Genomic DNA, 19,499 nt, shown 5'->3' on the forward strand with positions numbered 1-19,499 from the left:
TGAGCCGTTCTGTCATTTTACAACTTTCATGCCATTCATCTGCGGACAGTGGGTCAGAGAGAATTGCATTCCATTTTGCCAGCGATCCATCCCCCGTGACTAACCCCTCTCTCTGAGAGGTGTGATATAATCATGTAATAAGATGGGATTTCATTTGAGTCGCATAGATGAGGTGTAATGCATCTAGTGTCTGGGGCACCGCCAGAAATTGCGGGTATAATGTACGTATAGTGTCGTGCAATCTAGTGTATATAAATACACGCATTATAGCATTTGTCCCGTCCCCATGGAATTCTGCGGCTTGTACAAAGTTCCCATCCAGAAACACATCCCCCATCGTGTGTACACCTCTTTCATGAAGGACTTGGAGCGCAGCCGCTCCAGCGGGTAACTGAGATTGGGGAGTGGTGTAAAAGTGGCATGTTCGGTGCATAAAGCGGAAGCTTCTGTGCTCGCTTCCAGAGTTCTTGCAATGCACTAACTGTGCATTGCACCGTATCTATTTCCCCCTTCTCAAAAAGTAAAGTAAAGTCCACATTTGTAAAGCGCACAATCACCCGTAAGGGTCTCTAGGCGCTGGGGGGCCGTCGGGAAGATTAAGCGAGCTATTGCCCAGAGTCACATGGTGCTGGGCTAACCTGCCGCCGGAGCCGGGGATCGAACCGTGGTCCCCAGATTCCAGCGTCAGTCGCCCTGGCCGCGGCGCCACACCTCTCCCAAAGACCGAATGAGTGTTCACAATCATAACCAGAAGCGGTATCGGTTGCACAGCCCTCACCTCCACCGCCACATGCGGAATATAAGCCGGGGCTTGCTGCCAGTAGTAGGCATAGTGGGCCTGCGCGCATAGATGGTACAGCTGCAGGTCCGGAGCTGTAAAATAGCCTATAGCATATGGGAGGGTTAAGACTTCCCATTTCACTCTAGGCTTTTTCCCTCCCCATGCAAGCGTAATCAACAATGATCGCAGTGTATCAAAGAAATTTTGTTTGAGACGGACTGGAATGTTAATACTAAAGTATAAGAATCAAAGAAGGACTATCATTTTTATCGATGCTATCCTGTCAGCCAGAGATAACGGCACTTTGATCCACCTAGTTACTTGCTCTTCGAGCCATGTGACTGCTCTACCATAATTAATTTGAACGACTACCTGTGGATCTCTATATATCCAGATTCCCAGATACTTTACTGGGTGTACGCTCCATTCTAAGGGATAATCAAGCTCTATTAATTTTGTGCTGTCGGTCAAAGGCAATACTATGGATTTGGTCCAGTTTATTCCAAGCCCTACATGGCATTCAAACCTTACGCATTCCCTAATAAGTTGCGCTAGTTATGTTTCCGGGTCGGGAACGTATAGCACCAGGTCATCGGCATACATGGATACTGCCAACGGTCGTTGATAAAATCACAGTGTAGCTTGCTCATAAGGCTGCCGCAGGATACACGCTAAGGGCTCCAGCATCACCGCTAATAGTAGAGGCGACTGTGGGCATCCCGGTCGCGTGCCACACTTTATCGGCAACGTGTCGGACGTGTGCCATTCAGTCGCACTCACGCTATAGGAATGGTGTATAATAACCGGATCCAGTTTGTAAAAATAAAGGGGACACCCATGCGATGTAAAACTGTAAACAAGTAGGTCCAGGAGAACAAATCAAACGCTTTGGCGGCATCTAAGAGAACCGCCACCGCAGGTAATGTTGGCTCTAGCACATGTAGTACCGCAAACAACGTGCGTAGATTGTGCGATGTCGAATGCGCAGGCATAAACCCAGACTGATCTGGGAGAACCATAGTAGGGAGGAGCAATCGCAGACGGGTAGCTAACACTTTTGCCAGAATCTTAACATCGGTATTCATAAATGTAAATGTATTGCGACTTATATAGCGCACGTATCACCCGAAGGTATCAAGGCGCTTGCTTAGGGAACCCGTCCTGGTATTCCCCTGTGAGATACCCCGGCAGGGTATCCACAAGGTGAAAGCCAGGCATCCCGCCGCGAGGGGCCGTAGTGGAGATTAAGCAAGCTATTGCCCAGAGTCGCAGAGTGTGACCCCGTGAGTCGAGTAGGCACCGGAGCGAGAATTGTCGAGTCCGTGGAATTTTTTTAGCCCGAGACCCGCTGAGGCGGGGAATCGAACCCTGGTCCACGGCCGATCTCAGCTTCCGGGTCTGCCGCCTCTAACCACTGAGCCACGCTTCTCCACTATCACATAAGTGATAAAGGCAGATATGATTCACAACTATTCGGCGCCTTACCAGGCTTCAGCAACGTTATGATCAGCGCTTCTCGCATTGTGGCTGGCAGACATTTTTCCTCATAGGTTTCGAGATAAAACTCATGCAAACAGGGTGCCTATAAGTCTTTATATACTTTATAAAACTTGGCTGGCAAACCATCTGTGCCTGTAGCCTTCCCATTCGGTAATGCCATTATAGCATCCCGTAGTTCATCTATCGTGAGTTGGTGCATGAAAATAAAATCTTGCTGCCTCGGCCAAAGCCAGACCAGTCAGATAGCTTCCAAATATTGCGCGATTTCTGCTTCCCCGCCGACTTACGACTTGCATACATGGCCTGATAATAACGCACAAACGTGTCAAGTATTCCTGCCTTGTCATAGTGTCATTTCCTGCTACAATCTTAACTATACGATTCATACCTCATGGTTCAGCAATTTTATTGGCTAACGCCCTCCCTGGTCGACCCCCCTCACCATATTATCTTGCTGTCCATCTACGCGACATGTGGCGCACTTCTTGGTCCGCCGTATCATTATACTCTGTGACCTTATTCCTTATATTTGCCAGGGTAGCGGGATCCGCCGTGACCTCAAATTTGCGCTCTAATCGGCCCAGTTTGTGCTCCAACGTCCTCATGGTACCCCAGCTTGTAGACTTATACAGACTCCCCGTATTTTCAGCTTGAAGGCTTCCCAGAGAACTCCTACATTGTCTACTGACCCTCTATTGCACACAAAATAAACAATAGCTTCTCTCACCCCTTCACAGAAAACTTGATCTAACAAAGATGAAGATTGAAGGTACCATTGAAACTGCGTAGGTGTGTGCGTGGGTATGTTCATACCGAGCAGGACAGGGGAGTGATCTGATAGTGTCTTGGGCAGATGGCAAATATAGGTGGTCCGTGTATTAACATCAGTTGTTGCTAGCCAGAAATCGAGACCTGACCAAGATTGATGCAAATACGAGTAACATGTACCCTCCTTTAAGCGAGGGTTGATCAGCCTCCATATATCCAACAGTCCCAAATCTCTCATACCATTAGAAACAGAAAGTGCTGCTTTTTTAATCGTACATCTCTGCTGATGTCATACGATCTTCTCCTGGCACCAGCACAACATTAAAATCCCCCCCCAAAGACAATGGCAGATGGAGTCAATTTGTGTATTTTATCCCACAGCGTCTCATAAAAACCTGGGTTGTCTATATTAGGCCCATAAAGGTTTACAATCGTCACCAGTGTGCGACATAATATCCCCTACACCAGGATATATCAGCCCACATCATCCTTTTCAACATGCAGAGTTTCGAACGGGATACCTTTCTTAATCAGTATTATTACACCCCTTGCGTAGGAGGAATAAGAGGACGCTAGCCGCACTCACGCCCATCCAGTGGTCACTGCCTCCGTTGCATGTTTGGTAAGATAGGTTTCTTGTAACACTGCTATGTGAACATTGTGACTGTCTAAATATGCCAAGACTTGCCTTATTTTCTTTGGATTGCCCTCTGACGTTACATGTCAACCATGATATTGTAGTATTCTTAACCTCTGCCATTCCGCTCAGTATCTAGTGTGTCAGCCTGCCACTTGACATTGCTCAATCTCGTACCTGCCATTGTCATCTTCAACGATGTGCCGGACTCATTGTTGTTCGTGTATAGTTCCCCAACTTTCTCCCCTCCCACTTCAGCATTCCAATTATGCTAAAGATCACACAGCAAACAACAAACTCACAATCATGCTGCAGCATGACATAACAACAATAAAAAGGCACATCTAAGGCTGTGCCCAAAATAACAAACCAATGTGGGGTACTCCCTCCAGGGGGGGTCGCCAGTAGCCACCAGCCACCAAGACAGAGCCAGGGATGGTCAAGGTATGTATAAAATACACCCCATCCAGGGATATAGATCAAGAGCATTGCATAGTTAAAACAAGAAATGTTGCGACCTGGAATTATACAATACAAGAACATTATGTGGGTCAACACACCAGAGCACATAGGAGCACGTAAAAAGTGTGTGGGACCTAAAGATATAGAACTAACAACTAGTAACATATTAAACATTGTCCCCGCAATCAACTGTGCTTGCAAACCAGTCCCTTTATGTGCAGCAGTTTACTGTGAGCTCCGTCTGCAGTGTCTCATTATGAAAAAGCTCACGTGTTCAGTCCTCAGAGTCTGCATCATCGCCAGCCGCCTGTGATGTCTCATGCTTCTCGATCTGTCGTACATACTGTAGGGCGTCTTTGGGTGTTGTGAAGATCTTGGCCTTTCCCCTTGTGTTGGATGTGGAGGCGAGCAGGGTATAGCATGGCATGTTGAATCTTCATAGACTGCAGTTTCTTCTTTACAGGACGAAATTCTCGCCGTGCCTGTTGTACCGTCACCGTGAAATCCAGGAACAGCGGAACCTGCATGCCCTGATACAAAGTGGTGCCTTTTTCCCTGGCCAAACATAGCGCCAAGTCCCGGTCACAATAATTGAGCAACCTGGCAATGATGGGGCGTGGCAGCACTTCAGGCACGTGCTTGGGCGCTAGTGATCTGTGCACAAGCTCCACGACCATCATGGATGAAAAGTGCTCCGCCCCAAGCATGTCCTTCAACAGATTCTTGATATACAGTTCCATGGAGCCTGTATTCGTTGACTCGGGCACCCCGGTAATCAGTAAATTATTGCGGTGCAATCTGGCTTCGAGATCTTCGTTCTTAGCCAGACTTACTGCTAAAAGTTTTTCCATACTGGAGAAGGATGCACGGACCACCTCCATCTGGTCTGCAATGCGGCAGTACCACCAAGGCAATATCGCAGTATGAGCAATGTACTTCTTCCCAGGGAGTCTAGTATCCACCCACATCAGCTCACACACAGGTGGCTAATCAGACCCACAGCCTGCTGTTCGCTCTCTAAATTCACATACATGTACTATAGGTACATCACCTATTGGGTCACCTTATCAGCCCCTGTACAGTGTACTATCGGTACCCAGGGTATAGGTGCATCCAAGGCCTACCAGGGGCTGCAGTATATCTTTTGCCACCCCTGGCTGGCCATCCAAACAGACAATTGGCTGATCACTCAGCTGGGGCAAGGTTGTGTAATCACCCCTTGCTTAGATATAGTATACCTATGTCTAAACCTATATCTGGACACATATGCACCTATAAGTCACTCCTATGGCAGGCCTTAACAATCCTAGAGGCAGAGTGCTTGGTTTTATGTGAGATGGTGCTCTAGCATGAGCTGAGCCTGTCTGCAGCTTTCGGAACCATTTCCTTATAGCTGTTCCAGGGTATTGCCATACCATATACTCTTAAGTGTGTTATAATCCTCGCGGTTATTGCTAACTTTGGTTTGGCTTTATCAAAACATGTCGTGTAAGGTGTCATACACTTTGGAATACTACCCCCTCGCCAGTTCTGACGACGGGGGCAGCATTCCACCCTTCTAGAGGGAGAAGACATGTTACTTTAACGCGGTTAATTCTAACCAGAGCCTCAGCATCACAAAATGGATGCTGCTGCCACAGACACGGGTCTGGCTTCCTGCTGCTGACCGAAACTCCGGCAGGGGAGGCCTGAACAAAAGGTTTCCTGTCACAGGGAGGTGTTACACCACCCCAGACAGGAGATGCTGGATTGAGGCAGGCATGGCGAGTGAAACTAGACACTGCCTGGGGGGGCACAAGGCTCCTCATGCATAGCCCAGTTCAAACCGGTGCTGGGGCACTTCAGCCCCAGCTTTGGCGCTAAACTGGACAAAGGGAAAGGGGTGCAACCACCCCCTTCCTGGGTCCCACCCATAGGAGGGACCTAGCAGGTTATCCAGGCCCTTGATTTGGAATAAAGGAAGGAGCTGTGCCCATAGACTTTAGATAATCCTGACTGAAACTTTGAAACGAAACTCTGGACCCCTCGACATCCCACTCGACGTGGAAGACTGAAGAATCTCCCTTGTGGTCAAGGAGTGACCACCCTGTGCAAACAGGGCCCATCCAGCGCCCAACAGTTTGCTTTGTTGCAGCTCCAGCCGGAGCTCGAGCGACAGAGATCGACAAGAACCGGATACCCAGACATCCAACAGCCCGATCCATAGCCACAGCAAAGCTGAGACCCGTGGAGGCGACGTGGGACCGGCCATCTTGAAAAGACTGCGAAGTGCTGACCGTGCAGCTCCCGAGGCACCCTTGAAGCTGTGCATTGGGGTTTGAGAAGCCCCAGCTCGTGCACCGAAGATCACCCCTCCACACTCACCGAGTGTTGCGTGGGGCCCTTTTGCATTTTCCTGCTCGACGCGTCTGTCCGGTCACTTGCCCGTTGGCTAGTGGCCTCTACGACAACGGTTCTTTGAAACTACTCTGCTGGTCTGGTTGCTCCAGACTGGCCCTCGCTCCCCTGAAAAGGAGCGATCTTCAATTCCTGCGTGGGTTGCATTTGCCAAGGTCTGTTGACTTTGATCCGGAAGCCGACACCACCGACAGCTCGTGATTCACTCCTGGTCATCGTCGATGCCCCCGAGTCCACGTGGCAGCGGAGACAAGCTTCTCGACAACCGCCTGATTGCGCCCGACATCGCCTGGTTCCTTCCTGGTTCCATCCTGGTCACTGGCTAGTGACCCAGACTCTGTCCCCTCTGCTTTCAGGTACTCTACATCTTCGATCCACCCTTGGATCCAACCGGACTCTTCTCTCCTGGCCGCCTGCAGCATCTTCATCTCCAGGCTCCATAGAAATCCACAACGAAACCCGACACACTTGGACACCTATGCACCCGCTTCCTGTGGGTGAGGTAACGATACAACACGGTGCTCCTGTAGTAGTTTACACCTCTAGTGTCCTAGTTTTAAGTGGCTACGTTCTAGTCCAATCGGAAGACTTCCAAAGCAGTAACTTGATAACTTTTACGCACCATTGACTTTGCATTGGTGCATGCGTGTGCTTTTAGCGTTGCACCCGAATCCCGCGGGCTACTCCCGTCCTAACTACAGTTAGTCCAGTGTAGTCCCAGCAATTCCCAAGGCCCTAGGCCTTACCATTGTTCGTAAAGCGGTTCTTATACCACTTATTTAATATATGGTTTGAGTGGCCACCGGGCCTATCCATAACTGTCAACTTTTGTATGTTTAACTGTGCTTTTGTTTAAACGCTTGTGCCTCTGCCCTCATAAAGAGTACAGAGGATTATTCTAGTAATAAATACATATATTTTTATAATATATAACTTGTGTAGTGTCCTTTCATTTGATATTACAGGATTGCATATGGTAAAACAGCTGGCTTCACATGCCCTCTTGAGTTAAGCCTAAGACTGCTTAGTCCATGCTACCCCTAGGATAGCTTGTCTATAAGGTTGACTTTACAACCACCTCCATAAGGGTTGCTTGGACTGATACAAGGTGCTCACTAGAATAGTGAACATCATACATCAGGCCAACTTCTCACATTGAGGCACTGGTCTGTGGTGGATTTTCCAACCCGAAACCCATACTGCACCTCCGAAATTATTCGCTTGGCATCTGCCCAATTTGACAGCCTATTAAGGAGGACCGCCCCAGAACCTTCGCTGTGGGGTCTATGAGAGATATAGGACGGTACCAATGTGGGCTGTTCCGGTCTCCCTTCTTAAAGATCGGAACGATAATGGCAGAGGACCAAGAGGTGGGGATTGATGACAAGGCTGCCGCATTTAGAACCGACTTCAGCAAGGAGCATAAAGTGACCTACAATTTAAATTTAGAAAAATATAAGGAGGCTATTATTGAAGCAAAACGTGTCTACTTCACTACAAAAATTGAGACTGCCAGCAACTCCAATGAGCTCTTCAAATCCATTCAACTGTTAGTCAAACCTCAGCAGACTAATCAGTTTAGACCAGACCAAGCCTTTTCAGACCCAGATCTTTTGACTGGGTGTGAGAGTTTGATTGGTTCAGATGCTCCGTCCATCACCACCCCTTTTGTACCGCTTTGTTCGCCATAAGTTGGCAGGGTATGCTCAGACGTGAGTCCCTTGCTCACTTTGCCACTGGATTCAAGCAAGCCTGGCTGAAGACGGCTGAAATGCCAGAAACCGGTCCTAGGAAGCTTGTTTCCGGTCCAGGGAAGGCGTGGCTTGGCAGTTCAGGCTGGACTGTTCCCATGAACATCACAGGAGACTTCGAGCCACGCTTCAGCGACTAGCCGAACATGAGGTGACACTCCACAAAGAAAAGTGCAAGTTTTTCTGTAAAACAATTGACTTCTTTGGCTACGTATTCAGCTCAGACGGCGCAAAGTAGACCCCCGAAAATCTCAGGCGATACAACTAGCTCCGGACCCGACCAAAGCATCAGAAGTACGAAGCTTTTTAGGAATGGCCACATATTGTGGGAGGTTCATCCCAAATCTTGCAACCATCGCAGAACCACTTAGAAACCTAATGAAGAAAGACGCTCCGTGGATCTGGTCCACAGAGGAAGACAAGGCATTCAAACAGGTGAAGTCAGCCCCACTAGACAGCACAACCATGGCGTACTTAGATACCACGCGCACCACTGAGCTACTAGTCGATGCGAGCCCGGTAGGCCATGGGGCGCTGCTTACCGAGGAAACTGAGCCAGGGACCTGGGTTCCTTTAGCCTTCGCCAGCAAAGCACTCACAGCCACCGAAGCCAGATACTCGCAAATAGAACGTGAAGCGCTTGTCATCAAATGGGCGTGCAAACACTTTCATCTATACGTAAGTGGACACCCGTTCCGAGTCATAACCGATCATCAACCTTTGGTTCCACTATTCAGAGGGACAGCACCTAACCCGCCTCCCAGAATTGAAAGATGGGCTATACAATTACAACATTACCAAATGGAGCTGTCATACCGGCCCGGTGCCAAGAATCCGGCAGAAGAGTTCGTCAAAATGGTCACTCAGTGGTCATGCCCGCTGGCTCTATCGCTAGATGAAATAAAGGAGCAAACAGGACAAGATACCGTGCTTCAGCGGGTGACTAACGCCCTTAAAAGTGGGTCGTGGGACGGATTCCTCCAGAACATTCCAGAGTGGAGTGAGCCCGACAGAAACCGCCTAGGAAAACTGTGGAGAGTTAAGAACGAGCTCAGCTCGGCGGAAGACGGCATGGTGCTGAGAGGAAGACGCATTGTCATACCACACAACCTGGAGGAACGGCAACAATGCTTGCCCACGAAGGACACCAAGGCATTGGGAGAATGAAAACGAGAATGAGAGATGGTGTGGTTCCCAGACCTCGAGAGTAGCGTGGAAGCAGCCGTGCGCAACTGCAATACTGTCAGATCACTAGTAGTGCGGAAGTCTCTGCACCGGTAATCACCGAAGACCCTGCTCCATCACCTTGGTCATGGGTGAGCCTCGACTTTGGGAGCTTCCCGGATGGGAGAGTCACTGCTGTCCTCATGGATAGCTATACCAAATATCCAATCGTCGAAATCCTGCCGTCCACCGCTTTCACCCACCTGCAGCTGATTCTAGAGAAATCCTTTACTATGTTTGGATTGCCCCACATCATCAAAACCGACAACGGGCCTCCGTTTCAAGTCAGTGAATTCAAGGAGTTTATGACACGTTTGTGGATCAAGCATCCCCGGATAACACCTCAGTGGCCACAAGCAAATGGCGAGGTCGAGCGGTTCATGCGCACCATCAAAAAAATATGGCGCATAGCTGTGGCAGAAGGCACTGACCCCGAAACGGTGCTACAACATTTCCTGGGAGAATACTGCAGTACACCTCTTTGCACGACACAGCGATCCCCGTGGTCACTTATGCTAAACGGCACTCGGCGAGACCTATTGCCGATGACTGAAAACTAGAGGCCAGAACTATATGACCCGGCACATACCCAAGCACGACGACAGCAGACCAACGATAAGGCCAGTAGCCGACGGAGCGCAAGAATTCGGGTGCTAACCCCTGGGTGTAAGGTGATAGGGTGCCCTACGAACCAGGTCTGTGGGCTGTCAAGTCGACCCAAGGGACAGCCATTACCGCAGAGCGTGACGGCGAAGTAATCAGCAGGAACATCTCGCGGTTCAAGGAAGTCCCGTGTCCTGTCGGGTCAACCCAGAGAGGAGATCTACCCAGAACTTCCGAAGGAAACACGGTCACAGAAGAAGACACCGCTGGCTATGGGATGTCTCAGGACGCAACAGAGCCCGACTGCTCACATCAGCCTGACATGCAAGGGGTGGAGTATGGTCACAGCCTGAGAAGTCCCCAGCACGAACAAGAGCTCAACCGGCATCATTACAACCTCAGGCAGAACCCAGAGCCCAACAGGAGGCTAGTTGACTTGTGTGTTGAATTGAACTGTATCAGACAAGGTGAAGAACCAGAAAGGAAGAAGTAAAAAAAGGACCAAGTTGGGATGGGGTGTAGCAGTCTAGTTTTGCAGGGACCGCCATCCCACCCCGGAACAGATCTCACACTATGTATCACTCTCTGGCCAGGCGTGGCCAGAGAGCATAAATAAACGGGCCGGGGTCGCTCGTGACTTCCGGCCGACACAGAGAGCGAAGCGTGTGGTGTCTCCTTATTATGTGTTGTGTGCCAGGCCTGCCATCCCCGTGATCCACACCACATCCCACAGGTGCCCAGGGCCAGCAGTCACAGTTAGTGCCTATTCTACGAGAAATGATGGAATGTCTCCCACATGCATGATGTTTGGACTGGTGGTATTTTGTATCAAGGAATTCATATCATGATATCCAAAACCTGGCGGTCACAGGTTCAGATCGTACTAAGGCCTTCTCTATCTTTAAAGAATCTGTCCCTGGTCAAAAGAACGAGTACCAGTGATAATGGGTTGCTAGATGATTTCAGCCTTGGTTAAACACACGGTCCAACTTTGACAATTCATTTAACCAAACACACGGTCCAACTTTGACAATTCATTTAACCAAATGATGTACTACGAGTTGTAATCTGTGTTGCTTTAATAGGATTAAATTATCAGACAATAGTTGATGTTTGCTGATCCTAACTTCTAGACTAAATAGAACAATTTGCAACACTTCAAATGCAAGTGAGCCCATGACTTGCTTGACTAAAACACCTTCTGTCAGTTTCAGCTTTCTGTCCAAGAGTAAATTGCATTCTTAGCTGTTCCTAAACGTGTAATTATACAAAAAGAATATTTTGTAAGGTTCTCTCTATTTTTTCGGAAACAAATCTTTAACTTGCAATAAACCCCGTACTGCATTCCGCTACGTTATGGCTAGGTTCACACTACATAACTACCACATACAATAAAGTGTTACTCAAAGTCTAACACATATTGCATTGAAATGCCACATATAAGCATACGAACAACATGGAAATGTCACACCTAAGGACAGAAAACTTGGTTGTTAAGAGGTTTTCTGATTGTGATGAAAGGCTCATTCAAAGCGCCAATATGGGTCAGTCAAACGTAACACATAGGCATACACAGCAAAAGAGAAACGCCACATAAATGCATACAGAACGATTGAAAGTTATGACGGTTGATATAATCAAGCGAACCCAGGAAAAGCAGTTAAGTCTCGGTCTCTCTCCAGTTTCAGTCCTCTTTACTTCTCGCAGGTCTCAATCAATTGACTTCGCTGCTCTACTCGCCACCTGCCAGCAAGCTTCAAACATCATCGTGCAATCTGGACTCATCAGCAACCTTGTCATTACTTGCCGCCACTAGTCTAGCCTTTAAGTTTACTAAACTCCGATCTGCTTTCAAGGTTTTCAGTCCTAACCCGTGTCTCCTCTATCTCTTCTTCCCCACTCACCTCTGGTTCTGGGTGTAGAAGCGGGCCTGGACTTGTGCCATGCTTGGGCAGGAGACTAAAGGTACCAGGCTACGGGGTAAGGTAACAGGGACAACTCTCAGACCCTGACAAACAGACACCACGTGTCTGCAGAAGTCCGAATAATCGACCACCAAATGCGTTTTCGCAAGCAAGAACCAAATGATCTATCGGTCGTCGATTACCTCAGCCTGTGGGAGAAAATAAGGTTTAAGGAGTTAAGACCGAAACCTCTAACAGTTACTGGATCTATCGGTAAACTCACAATGATGCGAGTTGCGAAATTAAAGAAGAAAAAAACCAGCCAAATTTAGATGTCTACAATTCACTTTAAAAGTTTGCACAAATAAACCAATATAAATAAAAATATAAATGTTGAGGTTAATACAAAACGTATTTGTAATTTGAATAGTTGAGTAGTGAAAATATTCATTAAAGTTTCTTATGAGGCAATAATTCGAGCTGAAAATATAAATGTTATTGTTCTGTCTGCTACTCTTTTTGACAAATAGTGGCAAGTGTTTGTGCCAGCAAATGTCTACCTTTTCGTTTTCGATGGTCACAAAACATGATGACCCTATTGGAAGAGGAACAGTTCGTTGCCTTCTTGAAGTCTCAGAAGCAAACAAACGTCTATTCAAGCCGAGTTCCCATTTCAACGTTTACTTCCTGAATGACTTACATGCATCACCTGTCTGACTGACTTTCTTTAGATTTGTTAATGCTTAGTTACAAAAAAGTCAGCTTTTAAATAATTACGGTTGCCTGTCTTTAACATGGATGCCATTTGAGACACAGACCCACCCTACCTGCGCAGTAGGGGCTGTTTAAGATGTCTACAGGCGGCTCTCGTGTGAACTGCGTCTGCGCACTCCTTAGCGTAGCCTCGTTCTGGATGGTGGCGTCGGCGGCATCGAAGACGAGGTTGAGTAGACTCGTTTTGAAAATATGTGTCAAGTGGGGCGGGTGCTGTGCTTGCCTTCCTGCTCTCAGTCCTATTCCGCGTGGGATTCAGGGAGGTTGTGATTGGGAAGATATAGACTGGTTCGTTTTCATTCCCGTTTCAAGAGAATGTATCACACAACAATAACCTCTTCATCAGCGTTTATGAGCTTCAAACATGGCGGGGAGCAGTCTTTTTCAGCAAGTTGCGATTTAAATAGAAATTATACATTGAGCTAATTGTTCATTTGGAAAGTTTTCACACTAAAAGGGTTTATTTTTCAATGCAATAAAATCGTTTTTTTATTTGGACCGAGACTTTTTATTATTAATTTCGCTTTTGTAATGGATTAAGTTTCTTATATATATATATATATATATAATTTTTGTGTTAATATATTATTTAAAAATGTAAGCAAAACACGGGTACGAGAAGCAAATCACACAAATCCACCTCGAGAAAAAAATCCTAGGTAGTCTGTCTTAAGAAATGAGGCTCCATGTCCCCACAACTAACATGGATACAGCATTTTTTTATTCAAATGCTTGATATTTTGTTCATATATTTTAACTTCTTCCAGAATTACAATTCGTTCTTATACAAGCCCACTGGAGTATATAAGCTTTTATGTTGTTTCAAAATACTCGAGTCTTTCAGATGCTATTTATGAGTATTATTAACCTGTTAACAATACGAGTGGCAAGCAAAAAACAATAACCGAAAGGCCAAAATGCTGTGCGTATTCTTTTGACAAAAGCCAATTATCTTGACCAATGTAATTTCAAAATCCGATTAACCAAACTTTACTCTTTTGGCTTCTCATAAAATGTATAGGCATTATTCTGGGAGGAAGTTATAACGCTTTGTAAGTCCCACGATTTGCCACAGGGCTGCTATTTTTGGACCTGCAACATTTAAGTGGTTATTAAGAGTACTTCGGTCCTGGGACCTCCGTACTCACTGTGGTGGTCCGACCACCGCCACCACTGCAGGTCTGCCCACTGCATAGCGAGTGTGGCCGTCGAACCTCCAGAGGACCTCTCCTGGGATGCAGGATCTGGTGGCATGTGGGAAGGGGAAGGAATATACTGGTGTTGCCGATGCCGGCAATGCTGAACATATTCCGATTTGCATTTTCCACCGCCCATTTCTTGGCGGAGAGCCTGGCAAGAAAATGGTGGTGGACATGCAAGTAAGGGGTCCCTAACTGCCCCCCCCCCCCCCCCCCGGGTGGATTGGCCTTTAGGGTTGCAAGGGAGGGGGGCATATTGTGCTCCCTATTTTTGCACCGTTGTTTCTGCCCTTTGTGGCATGCAAAACATGGTGCATGCCACACTGTGCAGTAATGTGCATAGGCGCTGTCATGGCGGCGGTCTGCTTGTTAGGCTCTCCTATGAGTCAAACAGACTGCATACCTGCCCTGTTTTCAACTCAGAACGGGCTGTATAGCTGCCCTGTTTTCAACTCAGAATGGGCTCGGCGGTCCTACAGGAGGACTGTCAAACAAATAATAAGGGCCCTACTCTAGAATACCGTGGCGACTGCTCTTTGACCGCTTTGCTCATAAGCAAAACTTTTCTTGTTTGACAGTCCTGATTGAAAGGAGAATTAAACTCATGGTTTATAAGCCTCATTTAATGCACTACTACATTGAAACTTTCTCAGTCTCATGACGCATTACTTAATATAAGCTTTTGTATAAGTGTTTTATGGTGCAATGTGGGGGGGGTTCCTTTTCCTCAGTTTTGCTATAAGTAGGAGAGGCTGTGGTGCATGAGCTTTTGTGAGGTGAACTAAAAGGCAGATTTGGCTTGGGCAGAGTTGTTCAGAGTTATACCAGCCACAGCTCAACATATGTCTGACTCTGCCTTAAGATACAATAGCCTGTTGTCCAATTTCAAATATTCTCAAGGTATGCTTGGTTCTAGAATATTATATTTGCATTCCAAAGAATACTTCGATATGAAAGTTGTCACGGTAAACCCCTCAGAGCATTCCGAAGCAGACAAGCTGGCACCACAGAGGGCTATATAAATGTGTTAAGTTTAACTAAACAAGGTAATAAAACACATACTAGTACTAGAAATGACAGGTTATAACCCAATTTAGTGTTCTGAGTAGTAAACCAGACCAACGAGCCAGATATGTCAGTTTAGTTTACAGAAAAATTGCAAATACTATTTTCTATTTTAACTGTACTGTAGTTCTTGGTTGTTTCTTGCTGGCACCCACCCTGCTTGGTGTGAAAACTTTGGGCTAGCCTGAAAAGGAGTACAAACACACCCTGAGCCGAAATGAAATGGGGGCCCATCTGTTGCATCTTTCTGGCTCACTGAAATTTTCCAACAGTAGTCTGATCACCTATGTATCTTTCCTAGTATCCCTCATGTACTCCTGATAGAGGCTCTCTTTTCTCCTGTTATGTCTGTCACCTTCCTCTGGACTCCAGGATTCCTTTACCCCAAATAAGATTCTAGAGGCTTTTCCTCCCTGCCTTGATTGATCCCAGTGGGTTCTGTCACCTTCTCTTGGGAGTGGACAGCAATATGACAAGCGACAATTTGGTGAATGTGAGCCACTGTGAGGAGGAAAAATACTTGTCTGGGGAAAACTGCAATTTTCTGGGAATCCCCTGCAATCAATACACAGGGGAAGATAGGCAAACGTATTAATTCAGTTGCACAAAGGAAAAAAATACAGCATAGAACAAATTTATATATTTTTGTTATTAAGATGAGGTCGGCAAACATTTTTTTTGATTCAATAATTTAAGCCAATACCAAAAGATATAAGATTTTCAAGATAATGAACATCTAAAGTTCTGCATTTGCGAGAATTTAAGCTTTTGGCATTGTCATTTACAATGCAAGTAGCTCAAACTTTCGTAAATTTGAGACCTATTGCATTACAAATGCTTGTTTAACACGCTGATTGGTGTTTACAAACTCCTATCTTTGCAGTCAGAGAAAGAAAAGTAAAGAGAATGATGTGATCTTGCTGGGGTACAGGGAGTGTAAAAAGGAAAGTATGCAAGATGTTATTTTTGTGTAAGACACCATAAATTGTAAATACCTGTAAATGAACTGCACATATTCAGCAGTTAGAAAGCAAAAATAAAGCACATTTTAATGTAATTCTGAGTGATGAAAACAAAGATATTAATGGGATCAAAACAAATCAAGACACTTACTTGGTGATGCACAAATGATAAATATTCACAGAAACCCGATTTCTACACATTATCATTTGCACGCAATATCATTTTATCAATAAAATTGTATGTCTGTGCAATTTAGCGGCCATTTTAATGGAAAATGTGCTGTCTGTACATGGCAGTGCGCAACCACACAATGCATTAGTTACATTCAAAAATCGCCCGCCTCATGTCCATCATAGTTCGGCGGTTCACCAACGTTGGTAGCTGTAAAAATTGGGTTGCAGTCCTAATACGTTTGGGATGCACTGATCTAGAGGAACCTACAGCCCAGGATTCACAACTAGTCCTGGGAACACTCAACTTCTCTGGACTGAAGTGCTACTCTTTCCTGATGTGCTTGTCTGGATTATGAGAACATCTCTACCACATAACTAAGAAATGCATAGTTTTAAAAACCATAAGCTCGAATTTATTTTTTTGATGTGAGAAGGGTTTCAGGAGAAGATGGCACAGACGTGGCCAACAATGGTGGTTTCGAAAAGGGGTCATCTTTATATGCCCCATTTGAATTGTAAGCATCAGGGATGACAAAGATAATTAAAAAAAATTGTTAAGGCAACCAAGTATATTATTTACCTGCCTACGTGCCTATCTCTTCACTCCCACACGGCATACTTCCACCATCCCAAGAAGATTCTATACAAATCCCAAGTGGACCTGCCACCTTACCTGGTGTAGAGGTAGCAAGCTAGTGCACATGGGCTGGATCACACGCTGGCCTAAACTTCTGTTGTCACAATGTAGGTCAACTTAATTGTTTAGGGATTAACGGGGTTACCCAATGCACTCTTGGACAGTAAAACATTTGTTATGTAACAAATAACGGATCAGTACAAAAGACAAAGCGACAGAAGGTTCTAGGAATCTCCAGAAGGAGAGTTGTCCGTTGAAGTCCTTTATTGTGTCAAACAGGCAGCCGACACGTGTTTCATCGCTATTGCGAATCTTCAGGGCTGAAAATACAAATAAGTAACAATGTGGCATTCTCTGTACGAGTGCAGCAGTAACTGAAAATCTTAAAAAGGTAAAGAGTGCTCACCGCACAGCTGGTGATAATTCCGACCTAGCCGGGCCCGTGACCATCAATGGTGAAAATGTAAGAAACTGGTCTCCACACTGTAAGGATCCGTGAGCACTCTTTACCTTTTTAATATTTTCAGTTACTTTGTTTCTTTTTGCCCCATTATTTACGTATAGGACTCAATTGTGATGGGTTTTTCCTCCCTTTTGTCATTTGTTTGATCCCTATACAGACCTTCTGTTTTCAATACAGCCTTTTAGGTATGTACGTCCTTGGTTTTGAGTCACAACTGCACAATGCTTTATTTACTGTATTATTCACATTACACGCAGTATGTATGATCCGTACACGTACAGTGGCACTCGAATACAGATGGACTTGCATTGCTACTTTATTATGAGATCTTAGACTACGCAGTCCGGTTTGATTAAGTGGTTGATGAGTTATATTAACCCAGATCCACTTATTCACCTGGTCACTTACTCACCTGGTCACTTACACGTCAAAAGACGGCGTCGTAGATGCACTTCGACACGAATGCTTCTGGTTGCACTAAGATGTAACAAGGTTTATTGCTGGTGTTTTACACTAGTGGAAACGGCACTAGAATTTCGCATGAAACAATGTTAGGCTGCACTTGTGACTGTACTCTCGTACAGAGAATGCCACATTGTTACTTATTTGTATTTTCAGCCCTGAAGATTTGCAGTAGCGATGAAACACGTGTCGGCTGGCTGTTTGACACAATATAGGACTCCAACGGACAATTCTCCTTCTGGAGATTCCTAGAACCTTCTGTCGCTTTGTCTTTTGTACTGATCCATTATTTGTTACTTAACAAATGTTTTACTGTCCAAGAGTGCATTGGGTAACCCCGTTAATTCTGCAGTTGGTAGTGTAGTCTACTCACTTTTGAGTGGTTCTAAGGGCTCTCCACTCACCCTTTGCAGCACCTGATAATAGCTAACCAGTATCAAGTGTGTTGAATATTAGGCTGTGCACCTTATATTTCTCTGATCACAAGCCCTTCGGTATTCTTACGTTTATTTGTTTAGGGAGCTCTTGTATCTCTCACTGGCAAATGGTGGCTTGTCATCTGGCTATGCAATAGGTATGAGGCAGGCCCTACTTCCTGGACTTTGAATCACATGTACCATATATCAGTTGGAAGTCCTATTGGTGGTAATCAGATACACTTTTTTCCACTTACTTCACAGTTGTACAGAAGTCTGGTCAGTATTGAATCAGAAATGTATTTATCATTTCATCACACAGCACACACACCCAGTGTAGGTTGTTTCATCTCACTACCCTGCCTTCTTGTTATTAATGTGCTACTTTTGCTATTTTGTGTGATTTATGTTGACATCATATGCCATTGAGGTGACTCCTTAATGATAAGAACCATAAATAATTGCAGTCCAGTTGTACTAGCTTTTTAGGACATAGATGAGTTTTGAGCGCACCTCTTACTCTAAATTGGTCATCAAATAACACCAACGTAAGAGGAACTTTATTTTCCACGTAATTCCAGATATTAACAGTTAGTAGGAGTTGCAGTGGAGTGGAGAAAAACTGCATATTTGCCTTGTAGTGCTGCCAAAGTTCAATGTCTCTGATGGGTAACTACCTGTATTGCCTCTGCGCAATGAGTTGTTTGTTTAGAACTTTCAGCACTATGTAAGTAAATGAAATGTTGTTTTGTGGGAAAAGAATGAGAAAATGGACTTTCAGTGGAAAGAGGTGATGTAATGAGAACACCTTCAGCCATTACAACTGGAGCTGATGTGTAAGTATTTATTAATTGCACCAGGATTGAAGACTCAAAGCATGCTTAACCATTAATATGTTGAGTAATCCGGCTGAATAGTGTTGTGGCTCCTTTCTTGAGATTCTATCGTTCAGTGTCAACAAACCATTTTCGCGTTGAGTCAGTAAAACTTGCCAGTCCTACAACCACTGATGCAACATCAAAAACTGGTGTTGCTCCCTTGATATTGCTATATGTATTGTGGTTGCCAACTCGTACTTGCTTAGAATATCATGGTATATAAGCCACCATGTAAACTTTACCATTTGCAATTCGGAAATAGGGAATACTACCACATACAATTTCTGACCTGACACACCCCCTAATTGTGATGTTTTACGAGCAATCATCACAATTTTCCAAGTCATGTTTAAGGCACTTTGTTGCCACCCACCAGCCGCTATGTAATAAATATGTATGTGTTTTTTTTCTTATTCTTAATGTCATTTCAGAATATGAACGA

General features: G+C 45.5%; 2 protein-coding genes across 5 annotated transcripts in view; one reads left to right on the forward strand and one right to left on the reverse strand.

Moving 5' to 3' along the window:
* Positions 1-12,723, reverse strand: part of WDR12 (WD repeat domain 12) — a 289,880-nt gene extending 277,157 nt beyond the window's left edge. Inside the window, exons 1-2 of one of the 2 annotated variants that reach the window (XM_078680243.1) lie at positions 12,588-12,723; positions 12,028-12,236 (exon numbers count right to left, since the gene is read on the reverse strand). In XM_078680243.1, coding sequence (XP_078536369.1) covers positions 12,028-12,068 — 41 coding nt within the window. In that variant the 5' untranslated portion in view covers positions 12,069-12,236; positions 12,588-12,723. The remainder of the gene's footprint in view (positions 1-12,027; positions 12,237-12,587) is intronic. The other variant, XM_078680244.1, reaches the window with a different exon arrangement.
* Positions 12,724-12,893: 170 nt separating this feature from the next.
* Positions 12,894-19,499, forward strand: part of CARF (calcium responsive transcription factor) — a 434,709-nt gene continuing 428,103 nt past the window's right edge. For 2 of the 3 annotated variants that reach the window (XM_078680246.1, XM_078680247.1), the window contains exon 1: positions 12,894-12,969. Coding sequence is in view for 1 of the 3 variants with exons in the window: in XM_078680245.1 (XP_078536371.1) it covers positions 13,153-13,192 (40 nt within the window). In the remaining 2 variants the exon portion in view is untranslated. Of the gene's footprint in view, positions 12,970-13,124; positions 13,193-19,499 lie in introns of those variants that run through there. The other variant, XM_078680245.1, reaches the window with a different exon arrangement.

Source organism: Lissotriton helveticus, chromosome 3_1 (assembly GCF_964261635.1).
Source record: "Lissotriton helveticus chromosome 3_1, aLisHel1.1, whole genome shotgun sequence".
NCBI lineage: Eukaryota > Metazoa > Chordata > Amphibia > Caudata > Salamandridae > Lissotriton > Lissotriton helveticus.